Source organism: Dipodomys ordii, unplaced genomic scaffold (genome assembly GCF_000151885.1).
Source record: "Dipodomys ordii isolate 6190 unplaced genomic scaffold, Dord_2.0 Scaffold161, whole genome shotgun sequence".
Taxonomy (NCBI): domain Eukaryota; kingdom Metazoa; phylum Chordata; class Mammalia; order Rodentia; family Heteromyidae; genus Dipodomys; species Dipodomys ordii.
This window is the reverse complement of record NW_012267377.1, coordinates 1,278,271-1,296,900: the sequence shown is the minus strand read 5'-3', so window position 1 is coordinate 1,296,900 and position 18,630 is coordinate 1,278,271. Positions and strand designations below refer to the sequence as shown.

General features: G+C 38.1%; 1 protein-coding gene across 1 annotated transcript in view; it reads right to left on the bottom strand.

The window, feature by feature from the left end:
• Nucleotides 1-1,469: 1,469 nt before the first annotated feature.
• Cdk13 (cyclin-dependent kinase 13) overlaps nt 1,470-18,630 on the bottom strand; it is a 140,682-nt gene continuing 123,521 nt past the window's right edge. The window contains exons 16-20 of the mRNA XM_013033003.1: nt 16,324-16,440; nt 14,962-15,093; nt 8,410-8,615; nt 4,943-5,392; nt 1,470-4,092 (exon numbers count right to left, since the gene is read on the bottom strand). Coding sequence (XP_012888457.1) covers nt 3,203-4,092; nt 4,943-5,392; nt 8,410-8,615; nt 14,962-15,093; nt 16,324-16,440 — 1,795 coding nt within the window. The 3' untranslated portion in view covers nt 1,470-3,202. The remainder of the gene's footprint in view (nt 4,093-4,942; nt 5,393-8,409; nt 8,616-14,961; nt 15,094-16,323; nt 16,441-18,630) is intronic.

Sequence of the window (18,630 nt, the reverse complement as noted above, 5' to 3'; positions counted from 1 at the left end):
GACATAGCTAAGGATAGAACTAGCCTGCTGTGGCTAGTCAGGCCCTGGGCTCTGACCCCAGGAGTACAAAGAGAAGGCAAGGTCTCATTCTAAGCCTCATGTTTCTTGGCACAGAGACTGGGCATGTAAGTTTTGGTTATTTGGACATCCTGTTCAGACTTAAAATATCCAAATGAGGGTCACAGGAAATCTGTAGATAAGACAGATTCAAAATGTTTTCACTAGTGAATTTCAATTGTTTTGCTTCCTTCCAGAACCTTGTCTACTCAAACTTCCATCCATTTCCATAACTTATCTATACGTATAGCTCAGAGTAGCAAATATCACTAGCTTCTCCAGACATTTTTAAACATTGTGGTCAGCCTACTAGAAGTATAACTTAGAACATTCCATGTTTATTAACATCTCAAGAACTAGAAAAATTATCTGGAACATGGTAGGCATTGAATATGTACTTGCTGACGAAATGAAGTGCTGACTCCCAGCTAATCTATTCCACAACTTACTTTTCACAAACTAATCAGTAAAGTGGATACTTTTACCATTTCAGTTCTCCAAGATAAAAGACTTAGGACACACCCTGCATTGCATGCATGACACTTGCTGGGTCAGGAAGTACAGAAGGGAACTTCATGTGGGAGAAACAACATGTATTCACTTTGCAAAAATCAATCTTTTCTATTTTCACATTATTGCAGCCTACTACCTACCTGCTTCTTCCAAAAGAACTTAGGCAATATTTTTCTCTAAGATTACACTTGACTCCTGACTTATTCTTAATTGGTATTAATTAGTAATTATTAATCCAGTTCATGGTGTCAAAATGTTATGGTGGACAACATTTAAGATTTTTTTTACTGCTATATTTCATTGACTACAGGACATTTTCATGTAATATCACCTTCAAATCTAGTACTATCTTACATGGTATCTTATCATTGTATTGTGGTTTCACTGGTAATATTTTTTTCTTCAAAGTGGTATGTAAGATGTTGCTAGGTCTCACAAGCAATGTTGTCTTAGAATCCAGAGTCAAGTTTTCCATTTCAAGCCAACAATTTCCTTGTCTTCCCAGCCATTCTCCCAATAGATATGTAACTGAAATGTTTAATTAGAAAAACTATCCAAACACAGTTCAATTTTATATAAAATATTTAATTTTTAAAACACAGGCTATTCATGTCACATAAATATCTTCAATTCTAGGTTAGCTGCTATGGTCAGCAGAATTATCCAAGTGTGACTATTAAGAATAATTTAGATACTGTCACTTATAGGAAAGTCTAAAGGTCTAAGACTCACCATATTAGGATTCAGAGACTTGAATACTGTAGCTATTTTGCTAATTTCCAAATATTTCCTCACTTCCTGTAATGTAGTTTTATTATAAGTTGTTAGTACTCAATATTCAAATAAAAGCAAAATATTTTTTCTCTCCCAACAAAAAAATTCCATCAAAAAATAAAATGCTTAGTTGACATCAACTCATTTTATAGTAGTAAAATGGTAAATTATCCTCATTAAAATATTCTCGTGGTTCACAAGTCAGATACATAGCACAGAGTTAACTGGCTTTATAACTGGAGCTTTCCATCTCATAAGCTATTCCCATTTGAGATTCCAACCAAAAAGTCACCAGCACAGTTAAAATAAATGGTTAATTGGCACAACTTTTAATTTCCCAGAGTCTATGTTTCCATTTAGTGATGATGGAAATTCTGGTTATTTTCCTTTGGTTCCTTTCCACAATTATTACTCTGTGTGAATGAGTATGCACATGTGCACATGTGTATACAAAACATCTGTAAGACTTGACAACATTACAGTTTAAGGGTAATTCCATATTCTTTGTTACTTTTAATAGAATAAAAACATGTTTAAAATGACCTAATGTTGTTCTATATCTGGCAGAAGTCATGAATTTCATAAACGTGAGAAGGGAGATAAGGTTTTCTCTCACAACTTTGTTTCAATAAATTCAATGTCAACAATGTTTCTAGTTAACAATTTTTTTTCTCAAAATGGTAATTGCTTAACTTAAAATCTGTTTGCCACCCCTCTTCCCACTAACTTTAATACATTTATGCAAATTGTTACTAATTCTTGCTTCTAAACTTCTGCCCTCCAAGTGAAAAAGAGGTCAATCAATATGGGAGCCAGGAAGCAAACAGTACTGTCAACTACTCATTCAGCTATTTACTTTCAACCACTGAAATGACAAAAGTTGTGGGACTTCTCACAAGTAACAAAAAGGTACTGACTTCTATCTACTCCCTTCTTGGCTCTCACTTCCCTATGGAGAGAAGGTGGTAGTCAAAGTTAACACAACCAAAGGATGGGCAAAAGGGGCAAAGTGTGGTAGGCAGAGGGAATGGCTTAATTGAACAATCAGGCAGATCCTAGGAACTGAAGAATTTCCTGCCTCTTCAATACAATGCATTGATTCCCTTTAAAAGACAAATGGGTGTAAAAGTTAACTACTTTTTCAGATCTTAAGCTTACCTGTTAAGGCACTTACTTAACCCTCCCCATCCCACCCTTATTTTTCATAGAAAACCCACTATTTCATCTGAATGCGTTTTGCTAGGCTATGGTTATCTGCAAAACAAAACAAAAATAACATTGACCATTTTTTTATATAAAACTTGCATCAAGAGAAAGGTTGTGTTTTATTTTCTGAAATGAGCACAAAGTACACCTTTCACAATAACACTGAAAGCAGGTGCAAAGACTTGACAGTGACCTTTGACTAAAGGTAGCTTTGTAAAAAGAAAAATACCAAATAAATCAGTGCCCTTTCTGATTGTTGTAAAACTGGAGGGGAGCGAGGAGGGGTAGTTTTTACATAAAAGTTGGTCCAAACTTACAAAAAAAAGCACAAATGTGCATAGTTCAGAAGATCTGCAAGAGGGCCATAAAAAGCTTATGTCCCTAAGATTAGCATCCACTTAAAACTGCAAGAATACAAAATAAAATTTAACTAGAATTTGTGAAGATGTACAATCAATAGATCTAATTTTAAGAACAGCATGAATTTAAGCAAGGTTTTTTTGTTTTTTTCACTATTGTATGCAAGACCTTTTCCACATAAAAATAAAGCTGTTGTTGAATTAATATTATTCAAGTCTCTTGGATTGCTGCCTTAAACTGCAGCTAGAAAAGTCTTTCCAGATAAAAATGATGTGCCTGAGGAAAAACATACTCAGTATGGTAGCCCTCTGCCTCGACCTCTGCCAGCTGATGTGCTAATATGCCCCCTGTATCCTTGTGAATAGCCAGGTCCTTGGGCAGGAGAAGTCCAGGTCTGTCCATGCATGAGGCTGGGGCCACCTGGATTTTCCTGTAAATTACCACCATAGTTATAGTTGTGCATCTTTGCTGGCAGAGGATGAGTACTCTCAGGCCCTGTGGAGGGGTCACTGCTGTTTGCCAGGACTGCGATAGGACCGTGGTTATATTCAAATCTATGGTCCTTGTCTCCACTAAACAACATGGGGCCAGCATTGAGGTAAATGTCTCCATATCCAGCTACTGAGCTGGGAAATGACTCGGAAAAGGCAGAAGGTTGAGGAGGAGGAGGAGGTGGAGGAGGAGGAGGAGGTGGGGGAGGAGGACCACCAGAATGAGATGAAGCAGTACTGTAGTTATCCAAGGTCTGAATATCTGAGTTTCCAATGAAGCTGCGTCGTTCTAGCGGTGGAGCAGAACTACTTCCGAGACCATCACTGCTCACATAAGGAGCAGAAGAAAAAGATGATGATCCAAAGTTGTCTTTATAGTCTGAAGTAGGCACGTAAGTGTCCCCTGCAGGGTAATCCATACTGCCTTCTCTCTTGGGGTCATCCTGGGGTTGGTGCTGGGTCAGCAGCTGTAGAAGGGCTGCTTTCACTCCGGCATGAGGGTCAGTTAATGAAGAACTAGTTGTAGGTACATGCTGGTTTTCTGTCCGATAATCCAGATCCTCCTCAGTTACTGGTGGTGGTTCAGGTGGCTCAGGAGGTCGTTGATCAGGAGGCAGAATCCGGGGCCGGTCTGGTTCTGGTGTTAACTCCAATATCCTCCTGTCTTGGTGTTGGATAAGATCATCTTGCCCTAAGTGAAAAGAAGCAAAATGGAAGTCAAAGGCACAACAGGAAACTACACATTCAAAATAGTTCCTGTTTCCAATGTGTGGCAAAGATGATTAAGCAAAATGTATGCCAAATCTCTGGCAAACCATTAGATGAAAAGGAAGAAAGTTCCAAAGTGCTAATGTTGCCTGTCACTATGTATAGGGTAAGTATTAACATGAACTGTAATCAGCTTTTCAAAAGTACTTTATATATTCCTATTTATTGCTTGAGGAACAAAAGTTATTATATACATAAAGTTTATTCTCTAGTCAAGCATCCTTTAGTATTTACAATTAAAAGTTATTTACTACCAGGACCAGTATGGCTCAGGCCTGTAATTCTAGCAACTCAGGAGGCTGAGATCTGAGGATCACAGTTCAAAGCCAACCCATCGTGGAAGTCTGAGGCACTCTTTCTCTCTAACTAATCAACAAAAAGCCAGAAATGGAGCTGTGGCTCAAGTGGTAGAGTGCTAGCCTTGATCTAAAAAACTCAAGGATGGGCTGAGAAGGTAGCTCAGTAGTAGAGTGACTTGAGCTAAAGAGCTGAAGGACAGCCAGCGCCCAGGGCCAGAGTTAAGGACCCACAACCAAAAAAAAAGTTGTTCAGGTGCTGAGTTCAAGCACCAGACCACCACTATTCCCTCCCCCCCCCCCAAAAAAAAAAGATTTACTATAGGTTTGTTAGAAAAATCTACAGTATTCAGAAGGAACTGTATCACTTATAGACAATTTGTTACAGAACCCATCCCTTAGAGTAAACATCACCATTAATCTGACAATTGTCAGCATAAATGCAACATGTTTGTAGTCTAGAGAGCCCACACTCACCTGATGCTGGCGTACTAGGTTCTGGAGGTGGCCTGAGTTGTAATGACACTTCATGTCCCGCTCCATTTTCCCTCTCTTCTAGTAGCACATCTTTCTGTTTTGACTGTTGAGCCTTTATTAATTGAGTCAACAGAACTGCAAATGCACTCTGCACAGCCGCCTGGGCAGCATCTGCCTCCACTTTAGGTTGGACGGTCTGAGAAGACTGAATTCCTCCCAAAGGTTTCGAAGACTCCTGCTGTGGTGTTGATGGATCTGTCTGTTTATCACCTGTTGCCAAAATTCCAGCAGGAAGGTTTATTTTATTTAGCTGCTGCTGAGTCTCAGAGTTTACCTTAATGTTCAACACTTGGACAAAATCAGCCATATTAATACTTGTTTTAGACTGTAGTAGGTTAAGTAGAATTGCCAATTCACTGTGGTTTAACGGCTGTCCAGGGCCTGTTATTACTAAAGACAAAATTTGTATTAATTAGAACTGCCATAACTCATAGCTCATCCCATCCCCAAAATGGTCCCATGCACCATATTAAAATGTACATTTGGGGGGAGAACGTTTCAGAAAAACTGAAAAGGGCACCTGAGTCTACTTCACTAACATGGCATTCAGAATGTATATGCAACGTAAGTCAATATAAAAAGAGAATTGCAGTTCTCTGGGTTTTTTGTTTTGTTTTTTGGTCAGCCATGGGGCTTGAACTCTGGGCCTGGTGCTGGGTGCTGTCCCTCAGCTCTTCAGCTCAAGGCCAGCACTCTACCACTTGAGCCACAGTGCCACTTCCAGTTTTCTGGTGGTTAATTGGAGACGAGTCTCACAGACTTTCCTGCCCGGGCTGGCTTTGAACCATAATCCTCAGATCTTAAGTTTCCTGAGTAGCTAGGATTATAGGCCTGACCTTATAAGGTAAGGAATAAAAGGAACTGAGTAACTCACCCAAAGTCACAGTAGCAGGGATTTCATGAGAACTGATTGCAGAAACTGAGCATTTAACCACTATACCATTTATTATGCTTAATAAAGTTTATTATGTGAGAACCTAATCTTCACTTTTCATTCAATGGAAATTAGGTTTTACAGACTAAAATAAAACATGTTTCAATTCAAATTACTTTTTATAAATATCAGGCTGCTTATAGAAATATGCTTATTATTCGGATACATGACAGCATTAATTCACTTACCCAAAAACCAAATTCAACTGCTTTTCTTTTCCAATATTCAGTTTTAGCTTTGGCATGGTTAACACAGATTCACACCTAACAGCTAGGCTCAAATGCATATACCACTATATATGTCAAGTGTTAAGACAGTATCAACAGCAATTCCCATAACAACCAATGAAAGACTAATGGAAAAGAGTAATGAGTAATACCATTTTTTTCATGTTGTATCTTTTCACATTCTTTCAGACTTTTTCTATTATTTCTTAATATTACCTTTAGATTAATGCAAACATATTTTTCCAAGTTCCTCTTATAATTCACAAGGATTCATAAAGAATGATGTCTGCTTGCCACACTCAATAAGTCATTTTACTCATTATTTCTATATTAGCTGAAAGTTTCCATGTGAGCCGAGGGAAACATTCTGAACTAAAATGACTTAAGAATGGGTAGTTTTCTTATTCAAGATACACTGTGATGATGGGGGTGGAGGGATGCACGGGAAATGGAGTAGAGAAGCAAGCACCATATTTCAAAAGACAAATTCTCACTTCTTAATAGTAACAGTTGTTTTTTGGGGGAGGGGAAATCTCCATCATTTATTGGAGTTGTGAAATAGGAGCTAAACAATGACAGAATGCCAGTATGGTTTCTGGAATTGTTGTTTGGTGCCAGTGCTAAAGCTTGAATTCAGAGCCTTATCCCCTTACTTAGCCTTCTACCTCACAGCTGGTACTGTCACTTGATCTGCATCTCCCATTCTGGCTTTTTGATAGTTAACTGGAGATAAGAGTATCTCAGATCTGTCAGCCTGGCATGACTTGGAACTGCAATCCTCAAATCTCTACCTCCTGAGTAGCCAGGATTACAGGGATGAGCTGCCCAGTACTTGGCAGCAATTTGTTTTTATCAGCTAAAATAGAATAACTACCACTTTATATTCCACTAGGTTTGCCCCATCCTCCTTTAACAGCAGATGGTATGAAGAAAATTTACTATTCTCTTTTGCCTTTCTCAAAATTTTAATGTGGTGAGGTAATAATATTAAACATGATACAGATCAGCCTTCACTGTGTAAAAACAGATGTGTTCTCTAAAGTATTTTCATGTAAAAGGAAAATTCACTCTCTGAACAACCAAAATAACCACTGCTTTTGAGTTTTAAAATCTGAGGAACTTTAGTACATAGTCTAACCAAGGTCAAGGATAAGCTTGTAGATTACAGGAACAAGTATTAATGATAATCTTCTTCATCTTGTCTCAGCTAATCTACTCTGTGTTTATACTCAATCCATCAAATGCTCAATCTGATTCATACATCTGTTTGAGTCAAAACTAATGAATCTAGACATAACTCTCAGTAAGTGCTATTTTTCCATATTTAATAAACTGCTACCTTCACACAGAAAGATACTTACAACTCATTTTTATCGTTATCTGTCATGATAAAAGACTCAATTTGAAGATGGATGTTCCTCAATTATTTGGCAAAATGGATCTTTTAAAAGTGCTAGTTAACTGAGATGATTTTAAGAGTACTTCTCATGAAGTTTGAGTCACAGAAAGAAACCTAAGTTTTCTTAGATTTCAGATAACTTCATAAAAGTACACTTTATTATCATGTTTTCTTTTTAGCATAATATCTGATACCAATGTTTGAAGACCCATGATATATCAGGAGAAATACCTATAACTAAGCAACCCATGGGCATTATGTTATTAAATAGCACCAAGATGATTCTTGGCTGTCTTTCATATATTCTTCTTCCTACTCAAGCATTTACAGACATGAGTGTGTACATTGAGAGGTAGTTAAAGATACACTGACTTGCCAGGTGCTAAATGGTTCATGCCTGCAGTCCTAGCTACTGAAGAGACTGAGATCTGAGAATCATGGTTTGAAGCCAGCCTGGGCAGGAAAAAGTCCATGAGACTCTTATTTCCAAATAACCACCAGGAAATCAGAAGTGACACTGTGGTTCAAAGTGGTACAGCACTAGTCTTGAGCAAAAAGACTCAGGGACAGTGCCAAAAAAACAGATACATTGACTTCTGCACTAGGGACAAAGGAAAAAAAGAAATCTGACCAATCACCAATCATAATTAGTTTCGTTCTGCCTTAGAAATGATCTTCCCTGAGAGTGCTTCACACTGCTATGCCAAGAGCAATGAAGCTTCTGGACGACCTCAAATTCAGTCACTAGACCTTCCCTTTTCCCTTTTATCTTCCAGCCATAAGCAGAGTAACACCATCAACATTAAGCAGGGAGCAAAGAGAACCAAGCCATCGACACATTACTGACCAGGTGCTACACTTGAGTTGCCCTGAGATTTCAATTGTGTAGGTGGCAGCACACCCTGGGGTGTGTTAGTTCTGCTGTCATCCAAGCCCAGAGATAATTCCTTCCTAGGGGCTTTAATTGTGGAAACATCATCAGTCATGCCCATCTGCTTCTGCCTTCTTCGCTTTTTACTCCATAACTCATGACAATCTTGCCATAAAGGAAGACTGAAAAAAATACAAGGACATAAAATTGTGGGATGTACATTGTTATTTACTGTTAGATATATAACAAAGCAGTTCTTAACAAAAATGCTATTATGTCACACCAAAGCCATTCTCCCAAAATCTAGACTTCCTACACAGATTTGTAAAACACCAATTAAAATTATCCCAGATGCTCCATCTCCTTCATGGTTTTACCTTTACACTTTATAGATGGACTACTTCTTTTGGCTTCTGAGAAATCAATAAAAAGTCACATATCAAAATTATGAATTGAGAACATATATTCAGAAAATTGGCTACCATTATACATGGCGCAACCTTTTCAAGGCAATTTTTATCACAGTACATAATACAATGAACAGGACAGAAAAGAAGAGGCAGAACATGCCATTTGCCAGATACAGAAACCAGATACAGGATTTAAAAAAAAAAAAAAAAAAGAACTAAGGCAAGAACATAAACATTTGTGAAAAACTTTCCGATGGAAGCTGTATACTTTTTATAGTAACCTCTTTCTTGCTTCTATAACCAAATTAGTACAGTAATTCTATAAATGCATTCCAGGCATAGAAAAGTCCATTACTCATTATGGGTCTCAACAGCTGGGACTACCAAAGTTTCCACAATTCCAAAACAAGTGTACCTTCATGCAATTTCATAGAACCTTTGCTTAAAGAAAAACACTTCTATAAATATTTGATTATAAATGTTTTCTTTTACCATACTAAAAAAAATCCTGAGGAAACTTACTGTTAATTGTATCTATTTTATAGATGAGAAAACTGAGGCTTGGAAAGGTTAATAAACTTGCCCAGAATATGTACAGATTTCTTTAAGCAACTCTATCTACTCATGTGTGCCTTCAGTCCTCAACGTGCCTCTTTACCTCAAGGGGTACAAGAAGACTTTCCAAGGGAATCCTTGGGGTTGTTTTAAGGGAACTGCCTTATCAACATCTCCTCTTTTCTAAGGTTGATCTCTGAAAAGGGCCTGCACATTCAAGAAAGTTCTTCTTTCATACCTCCTCTTTCACAACTACTTCATCTCATGTTATGAAAGCATATGCGACAGTATGATTGAATCTTAGCAATATAGTAAAAGTATTAGTAAAAACGGTCATTTCCAAAAGATTAAAAACAGCATGATACCCTTCTATAAAATTAAAAGCAATGAAAAATTTTTATCTTTTTATGAGTACATACAGACAACAACAAAAAGGTATATACAAGGGAAAAAAACAGGAATGATGGTTACCTCAGAGGAAGGCAAGGGTATAGATGGGTGGAAGAGGTTATGGTATGATTAAAGTAGGTTATTTTCAAGGTGCTAGCTTCTGTTTGGTAGGTTCATGGCTGCTTAATAACATTATTTAAAGTAACTAAAATAAATTAAAAAAAAAGAGCCATGCATGGACCAAAGATGAGTGACACAAGGATTATGATTAAACCAAGTCTATGCACCTGAGGTCTGAAAACAAAACAAAGGCATACCTCTCAGCCATCTTACTATGGTGCATTGCCTCAGCGTGTAAAAACCTCCTGGAGTAACAAACAAAGGGACAATTTGAAATATTGATACTGGGAAATTTTAAGGTATCACAAACCCTGCAAAGACTTTCCTTTCTGGGTATGTGTATTAAATAGTGTAGGCCTTTGTCTCAGGATACTCTGAATTAAATTAAGACTGTAGCACTGCAGAATGACGTAAATGAAGTGATTTCAGCCTCATGAGAAAAGAGCAAAGAAATCAATAAAAAGGGCTATTCCCTCCCACAATTTAAAGGTAAGTGACTCATTATGAAATACCTTAGTACTTATCTTTACAAAAGGTAAACATAACCCTCCAGGTATATAGAACAGTGTGGATGAGTGATGCAGATGCTCAGAAGACACTCCAGGTTTCCTCAAAGTGACCCAACTCTTGAGCTTCCTTTAAGGCTCAAGTGCTGGCTCAGCCATTATCTGCTGTCTCGTTAGGTAAGTCATGACCTCTACACCTCAGTGTCTTTATGCTCAAAAGTGAGACTAACAATAGTTGATACCTCGTGGGGGTTGAGCGAACAGATTTAACATCTGTAAGCATGGACAGTGCCTCTTACATACCCTGGCACATACTCATGTTTGAGATCACGCATTATCACTCAGATGACTTCAAACTACTTTCATCAATTTGTATTATGAAAGTCATATTTCACCATATAAACTACTTATGGCTTTTTATGTTGCTGTCAGTCAATACTATAGGGTAGCTGCCAGTTTAATTAGTTGTATTTTTTCCCTGAAATACATCAGCAAATTTTGACAGGGAATTGAAAAGGATCAACAGAGTTATTTCTAATTTATTTACTACTTTACTCCCATTTGATTATTGCTAAAAACATTGACTGAGTTTGATATACCTGATTTCCAAAAGAATTATCACACCTTTCTTCAAAATTCTTACCTTTAATTTATATTTTAAGCTACTCTTACATTACAAAATGTAAGATGTTATATGTTTATGCAACTTTTAAGTATTGAATCAATGTTATAATCCCATAATAGATTACTTACAGAATGTTCCTGAAATGTTTATTATGTATATACATAAGTATTTATGGTTATGCGGCTTAAATTCATGTCCTTATGATCTCAGCTCACTTTTTTTTTTTTGCTTTATTTTTCAGGTAAGGTCTTACTTGGGGCACTCTTAAGACTATAATCTCTCTAAGCTCCACTTATTGTATAGTTGGGATTAGAGACTATACTCAACTTGCCTTTTCAGATGGGGGAAATGGGTCTAACTTATTTCTCAGGCTGGCCTAGAACTCTGATCCTCCTGATTGTCTGCCTCCAAAGTAGCTATGATTACAAGTGTGTGCTACCCAGGGTAGCAGCACATTTATTTTAAATAGAAAGATGTAACTATATATGTTAATGATAAAAATTAACTTATTTAGATGATTTATTGGGCAATAAAGCTTCTAAAAAATTGTAAGTATCAGGGGCTGAGGCTCAAGTGGTAGAGTGCTAGCCTTAAGCTGAAGAGCTGAGGAACAGCGCCCAGGCCCAGAGTTCAGGCCCCACGACCGACAAAAAAGAAAAAAAAAATTTTAAGTATCGTAAGTTATTTAGCAAGTACTGTTAAAGCCAGGTGCCAGTGGTTAACACCTATAGTCCTAGCTGCTCAAGAAGGGTGAGATCTGAGGTTCAAAGCCAGCCCAGGCAGAAAAGTCCCCATGAGACTTTTATCTTCAATTAACCCCTCAAAAACTGGAAATAGAGTTGTGGCTGAAAGTGGCAGAATGCTAGCCTTGAGCAAAAGAGCTCAGGGACAGTGCCCAGGCCCTGCATTCAAGCCCCATAACAGACAAAAAAAAAAAAAAAAACAAGTACTGTACTGCTAACACCACTGGTGGGTACAGGGAGAGGTTTCATGGTTTTCACTTTTAAGAAGTATCATGAGTATTAATAGAGAATTTTAAGATTTGTTCCTTTGAGACCGTGTCTCATGCAGCCAACACTGGCATTGAATTCTCTCAAGACCTCCAGTCTCCTGAACACTGTCATTACAGGCATCTGTAAACTAAAAACTGACATTAAAATAAGTTTTGATAAAAGACTTGAGGGATCATACAGTAGAGTGCCTGCCTAGCAAACACAAAGCCATGAGTCAAATCCCAGCACCACTAAAAGGAAAACTAAAAACTTGAGGAACATAGGTGACACTGGAGCTTTGTTCTTGCTAGGGTGGAACTCTACCACTTGAGCCACATATCCAACACTGCTTTTCGCTGGTTAATTTTGAGAAGACTTTTCTGTCTGGACTGGCTTCAAAACTTGATTCTACATGATCTCAGCCTCCTGAGTAGCTACAGGCATGTATAGGTGTGTACAATGGGCAACTGATCAAAAATCAAAAATAAATAAAAAACACCAAGGCTTTCAGTACATAATGTAGAAGTTCGAACACAGTGAACTGATGCAATTCTATCATTTTCAAATGCCAACTTAAAAGGGTACACATTCTAGCTGGGAGCTGATGGCTCATGCCTATAATCCTACTTAGGAGGCTGAGATCTGAGGATCTTAGTTCAAAGCCAGCCCAGGCAGGAAAAGTCCATGAGACTCGTATCTCCAATAAACCACCAAAAATGGAAGTGGCGCTGTGGCTCAAGTGGTAGAGCGCTCACCTTGAGCTGAAGAGTTGAGGGACAGTGCCCAAGCCCAGTGTTCAGGCCCCTCGACCGACCAAAAAAAGGGTACACATTACTATGCAAACTACTTGGGGAAAAATACCTTGGGCCTATCACCTTCCTTAAATTACATTTCCAAATGAATTTACTAATTTTTAAAAACAAATATTAACTACTAATATAGTAAAAATATGGTACATTATCAGCAGAAAAAAAAGGTATTTAAGTTATATTTCCATTCATATAAGTACATTTATTTGAGCCAGAGGTTGGAAGCTCACACCTATAATCCTAGCTACTCAGGAACCTGAGATGTGAGGATCCTCATTTCAAAGTTGGCCAGGGCAAGAAAGTCCATGAGACTCTTATCTCCAATTAACCACCAGCAAACCACAAGTGGCATTGTGGTAGAGTACTAGCCTTAGAGCACTAGCAAAATAGTTCAAGGAAAGTATCCAGGCCCTGAGTTCAAGTCCCACAACTGACAAACAAAAAATTAAAAATAAATACATTTACTTTAACGTAACTATATTCATTTACATTTATTTTAACCTAACTATATTTTACATTAGAATTAGAAAACCTGTAGGAATAATGTAAGTTCAAGGGGAAGAAAAATTAAGTAAGTGTTTACATTTTCTTTTCTTTTTTCCTGGTTGTAAGGTTTGAACTCTGGGCCTAGGCACTTTTCCTCAGCTCTTCAGCTCAAGGCTAAGGCCCTACCACTTAGCACCACTTACAGCTTTTTTCTGCGCACGTGGTGCTGAGGAATCAAACCCAGGGCCTCAAGCATGCGAGGCAAGCACTCTACCACTAAGCCAACTTCCCAGCCCCTGTTTTACATTTTCTAAATGACTTCAGTTGGACACTGAAAAGGTATAATGTATATTCAACTTGACTTATAGAACTGCTCTACTTTAAAATATCACTGTTTAAAGTTCACTGAAAATCTTCTTTCCAACTACTTAAACCCTAGTTTGAAAAGTTTAGACAACTAAATATGCTCACTGTTTTACCACATGGGACATGATAGTGCATTCTGTGAAGGAATGAGGAGCAAATGTCATTATGCAGGCAATACTGTTGCACTGAAAACTGCTAACCTAATTCTGATCATAGTTTTCACCTATCTACAAAATAGTTATCTTAAAATCTTAAAATGTAAATGCCAGGGCTGGGATTTAACTTAGTAGTGGAGGACTTGCTTAGCTTGTGCATGACCTTCACCTCAGCTCCATCCCCAACAACAAGAAAGAAAAAGAAAAGAGTCAACATTATAAAAGCAGTCCCTAAGAAGTGGTTAAAGACAGAAGAGAAATGACAACTAAAGACAATGTGTAAACTGAATTTCTCAAATTTCAAAATAAGTCTGCAGAAATTATCAAACTAATGCAATAATTCCACATACACGTCTGACACTAAAGTTATTTTTGATATGGATTTTATTTTATGTGAAATGGCAGAAAATATTTCCAAAATTTCATTTTTACATTAAACTGACTAGTTTGAGGGCTGGTCCACTCTTTACTATATTTGTATTCTTGGGCAAGTTTTTTAACCTCCTTGAGCCTGCTTCTTCCTCTGTGAAAGGTGATGATAGTAATACCTACCTTGGAGGAATTCTTTTTAATAAAAAAATGTTTAGCTTAGCACTCAAAATTTCAGTAAAATAGTGACTGATAGAAAAATCAGCAGTAGGGCTGGGAAGGTGGCTCAGTGGTAGAGCCCTTGCCTTGCATGCCTGAGGCCCTGGGTTCGATTCCTCAGCACCACATAAGCAAAAAGAAAAAAAAAAGCCGGAAGTGGCGCTGTGGCTCAGGTGGTAGAACGCTAGCCTTGAGCTGAAGAGCTGAGGGACAGCGCCCAGGCACAGAGTTCAGGCCCCACAACCGGACCCAAAAAAAGAAAAATCAGCAGTAGATTCTTAAGAATTGAAATAGATTAAAATCTTGAGGCCAATTAATCCTCCCTTAGCTAGTCCTGTGTTAGCTGAACATTAAGCACACATCTGCATTCTGAGTGTAACATACCTGTGGATTTCTATTTTACCTATACCTTTAGGGTTCATTTAATTTAACAAGGCATAGAATATTTTCAGATAACCATACATAGATGTTATTAACTCTCCAGATTCTACCTCTGTAGAATCAAATCAAATGAAAGATCACTTACTCGGGCGGAGGCATTTTTGAAGGTTCCACATCTCGTAGGAACTCACACTGAAGAGCCTGCTCAGCGGTGCAACGCTTACTAGGATCCAAGGCGAGCATGTAATCAAATAAGTCTAGTGCAGCTGCAGGAATACTAGCATGAGAGGATTACAAAAGTCACATGTATTCTTCAAACACAAGTTGGATGATTCTTTGGACTTGATTTTAAAGTAAATTTTCTTTGCTATTTAAGACAGGGTTATACTATACAGCTCAAGCTGTATTACAATCTACAATTCTCCTGCCTCTGCTTCCCAAGTGCTGGACTTAAAGAGTTATGTGCCACCATGCCTCTTACTTTTAATTAAATTTTTTAATTACTTTTTTTTTGGGGGGGGAGGGGAGGCTTGAACTCAAGGTCTTGAGCTCTCAACTGGTTTTTCTGCTCAAGGCTGGCACTCTATCCACTTGAGCCAAATCTCCACTTCTGGTTTTTTGATAGTGTATTAAAGATAAGAATCTCACACACTTTCCTGCCTGAGCTGGTTTTAAATTGGGATCCCCAGATCTCAGTCTCCTAAGTAGATAAGATTACCTGCATGAGGCATTAGCACTCAGCAAAAAAATTAAATTTTAAATACTAACATTTTATATGTTTTCTGTATTTACTCAAATATCAAATTTTCCTTTGATGAAATATTTCATTATGTTTACATAGTTTTTAGCTATTTGGCATGACAGCACTTATTTACTGTATAGACAATTGGTTATCAATTAAAAACTGAAAAGTATAATGTCCTAAACAAAATTAAGCCCTAAACACATACTTTGAAAGCTGTCTCAATAAATTTCAAAACAGTAATATTTAAAAGTTCTTCTTCAAGTTGGGCACCGGTAGCTCATACCTTAATCTTAGCTATTCAGGAGGCTGAGATCCGAGGATCACAGTTCGAGGCCAGCCCGGGCAGAAATATCTATGAGACTCTTACTTCCAAATAACCACCAGGAAATCAAAAGTGACACTGTGGCTCAAAATGGTAGAGCACTAGTCTTGAGCAAAAAGACTTAGGGACAAATTACTCAAAAAAAGCTGGAAGTAGCATTGTGGCTTAAGTGGTAGAGTGCCTGCTTTGAGCAAAAGCAGCTCAGGGACAGCGCCTAGGCCTAGAGTTCAAGCCCCATGGATCAGCAAAAAAATAAAAAAAGTTCTTCAAGGTAAACACACAATCCCTGATTCCATGATGGTATATGACAATTTGCATGTAACTAACACCCTAAATATCCTAAAACTGTCCTCAACAGAGGACAGAGTGACATTCAGAATTCATAACTTTTTTTAAAAAATCAATGCAATATAGATGTTTAAACATCATCCCCTTCTTACAAAACAAATTCTTCTCTTAACTTTCGACGATACTGCTTCTTTGGTTTCATGGTGTTGAAATACGGTAGTTTGATCACATCAGGCCACACTGCAGGACATGGACTCCCACATATACGGCTAAATAATACACAAAAAAGAACAGTATCACTAAATACTACATAAAAATAATACATATGACTATTACACAAAACAGCAACTCATTTTAAAATTGTATTTATTTGTCAATCGTGAGGGCCTGAACTCTGGACCTGGACACTGTCCCTCAGGCTCTTCAGCTCAAGGCTAGCACTTGAGCACCACAGAACTACCTCCAGCTTTTTCTGCTTATGTGGTGCTGAGGAATTGAACCCAGGACCTCAAGCATGCAAGGCAAGCACTCTAACACTGAGCCACCTTTCCAGACCTTTAAACGTATTTTTAAATATACAATGTTGAAGCCTTGATATAAGTATAAGAGGTCTAAAATATTTTGGCCATCCATTTAGAGGATATGTCTAACAATTCAAGCATTCCAGTTTTTAAAAGTTTTCCTAAGTAAAAATCTTAAAATATTGTGACATTTGAAGCATCTGGCTTATATCTTAAAACCAACACACACACACACACACAAAAATCATGCCAAGAAATTAATTTTTTTTACCCTCACTTTTCCCATGAATAGAAAGAGGGCTGGAGGCATGGCTTAAAAAAAAGGAGAACACTTGCCTACCAAATTCTAGTATGAGTTCAAACCCTAGTGCCACCAAAAAACAAAAACAAGATTAAAACAATAATAGCAATAAATAACTAAATAGCAGACACCTGGTACTGGTGGTTAACATCTATAATCCTAGCTACTCAGAAGTCTGAGATCTGAGGATCAAGGTTCAAAACCAGCTTACACAGCAGAGTTTGTGGGACTTCTTATCTCTGATTAACCACCATTCCCCCCTCCCCCCCAAAAAATAGCCAAAAGGGATCTGTGGCTCAAGAGGTAAAGCATGAACATGGTTTAAAAAAAAAAACTCAGGGATAACATTCAGACCCTTACTTAGGTTCAAGCCCCAAATCTGGCATTTAAGGAAAAAAAAAGTACTTCTGAAGATGTATTATTCTAATAATCTTTATGAAGCAATCTGAAATTCAGAGCCAGATGCTGATAGCTATTTAGGAAGGTAAGACCTAACAGACCTCAGTTTGAAGGTAGCCTGTGAGACTCCATATCTAGTTAACAGCCCCAAAAAATTCAGGCTTATGGTAGAGCTCCAGTGGTGTAGAGTGTTAGCTGTGAACAAGCAAGCCACTCAAACTGAGCAGGAATGAAGCTCTTAAGTTCAACCCCAGTACTATCAAAAAAAAAAAAAAAAAGGTGGGAGAAAAAAGGAAGTATAAAAAAAGAAAAAAGCATTTACTACCAGGAGGAGGAGATCTCGTGTAGTTACTTGAACTGCAGACTGAAGTAGCTACCTTTTATACGAACCACCACTTTTACCTAATGAAACAAACTACTGATTGTTACAGTTTTACTTATCTGTCAAGTCCTTTCTCATATATGAACCAAGACAGCTTTTCATTTCAAGAAACCTGACAATATTATAAATTAGAAAATTCTACTTCCAAAGGAAAATTATAATGCTGAAAAACATAATGAGCTTGATATGATGATAATACTTCTCACAAGTTTAGAGGTGATAACAAATATACAATGTTGTATTTGGAAGATCTGCTCAATTCAGTGACTATTTAAATATTCCCTCCACCAAAAAAAAAAAAAAATGCATGTTACAAAGTCATCACAATTAGAAGATTCAAGCCGGGCGCTGGTGGCTCACGCCTGTCATCCTAGCTACTCAGGAGGCTGAGATCTGAGGATCTCGGTTCAAAGCCAGCCCAGGCATGAGAGACCATGAGACTCCTATCTCCAACAAAACCACCAGAAAACCCTAAGTGGCGCTCTACGAGCGCTCGCCTTGAGCTGAAGAGCTGAGGGACAGCGCCCAGGCCCAGAGTTCAAGCCCCACGACCGACCAAAAAACAAAAGATTCAGCCTTCCAGGATGGCTTAAACCTGTAATCCTATCAACTCAGGAGGCTGAGACCCGAAGACCTCAGTTCAAATTCAACCCGGGCGTAAAAGTCCGTAAGACTCTTATCTCGGGGCTGGGAAGGTGGATCAGTGGTAGAGCACTTGCCTTGCATGCATGAGGCCCTGGGTTCGATTCCTCAGCACCACATAAGCAAAAAAGAAAAAAGCCAGAAGTGGCGCTGTGGCTCAAGTGGTAGAGCGCTAGCCTTGAGCTGAAGAGCTGAGGGACAGCGCCCAGGCCCA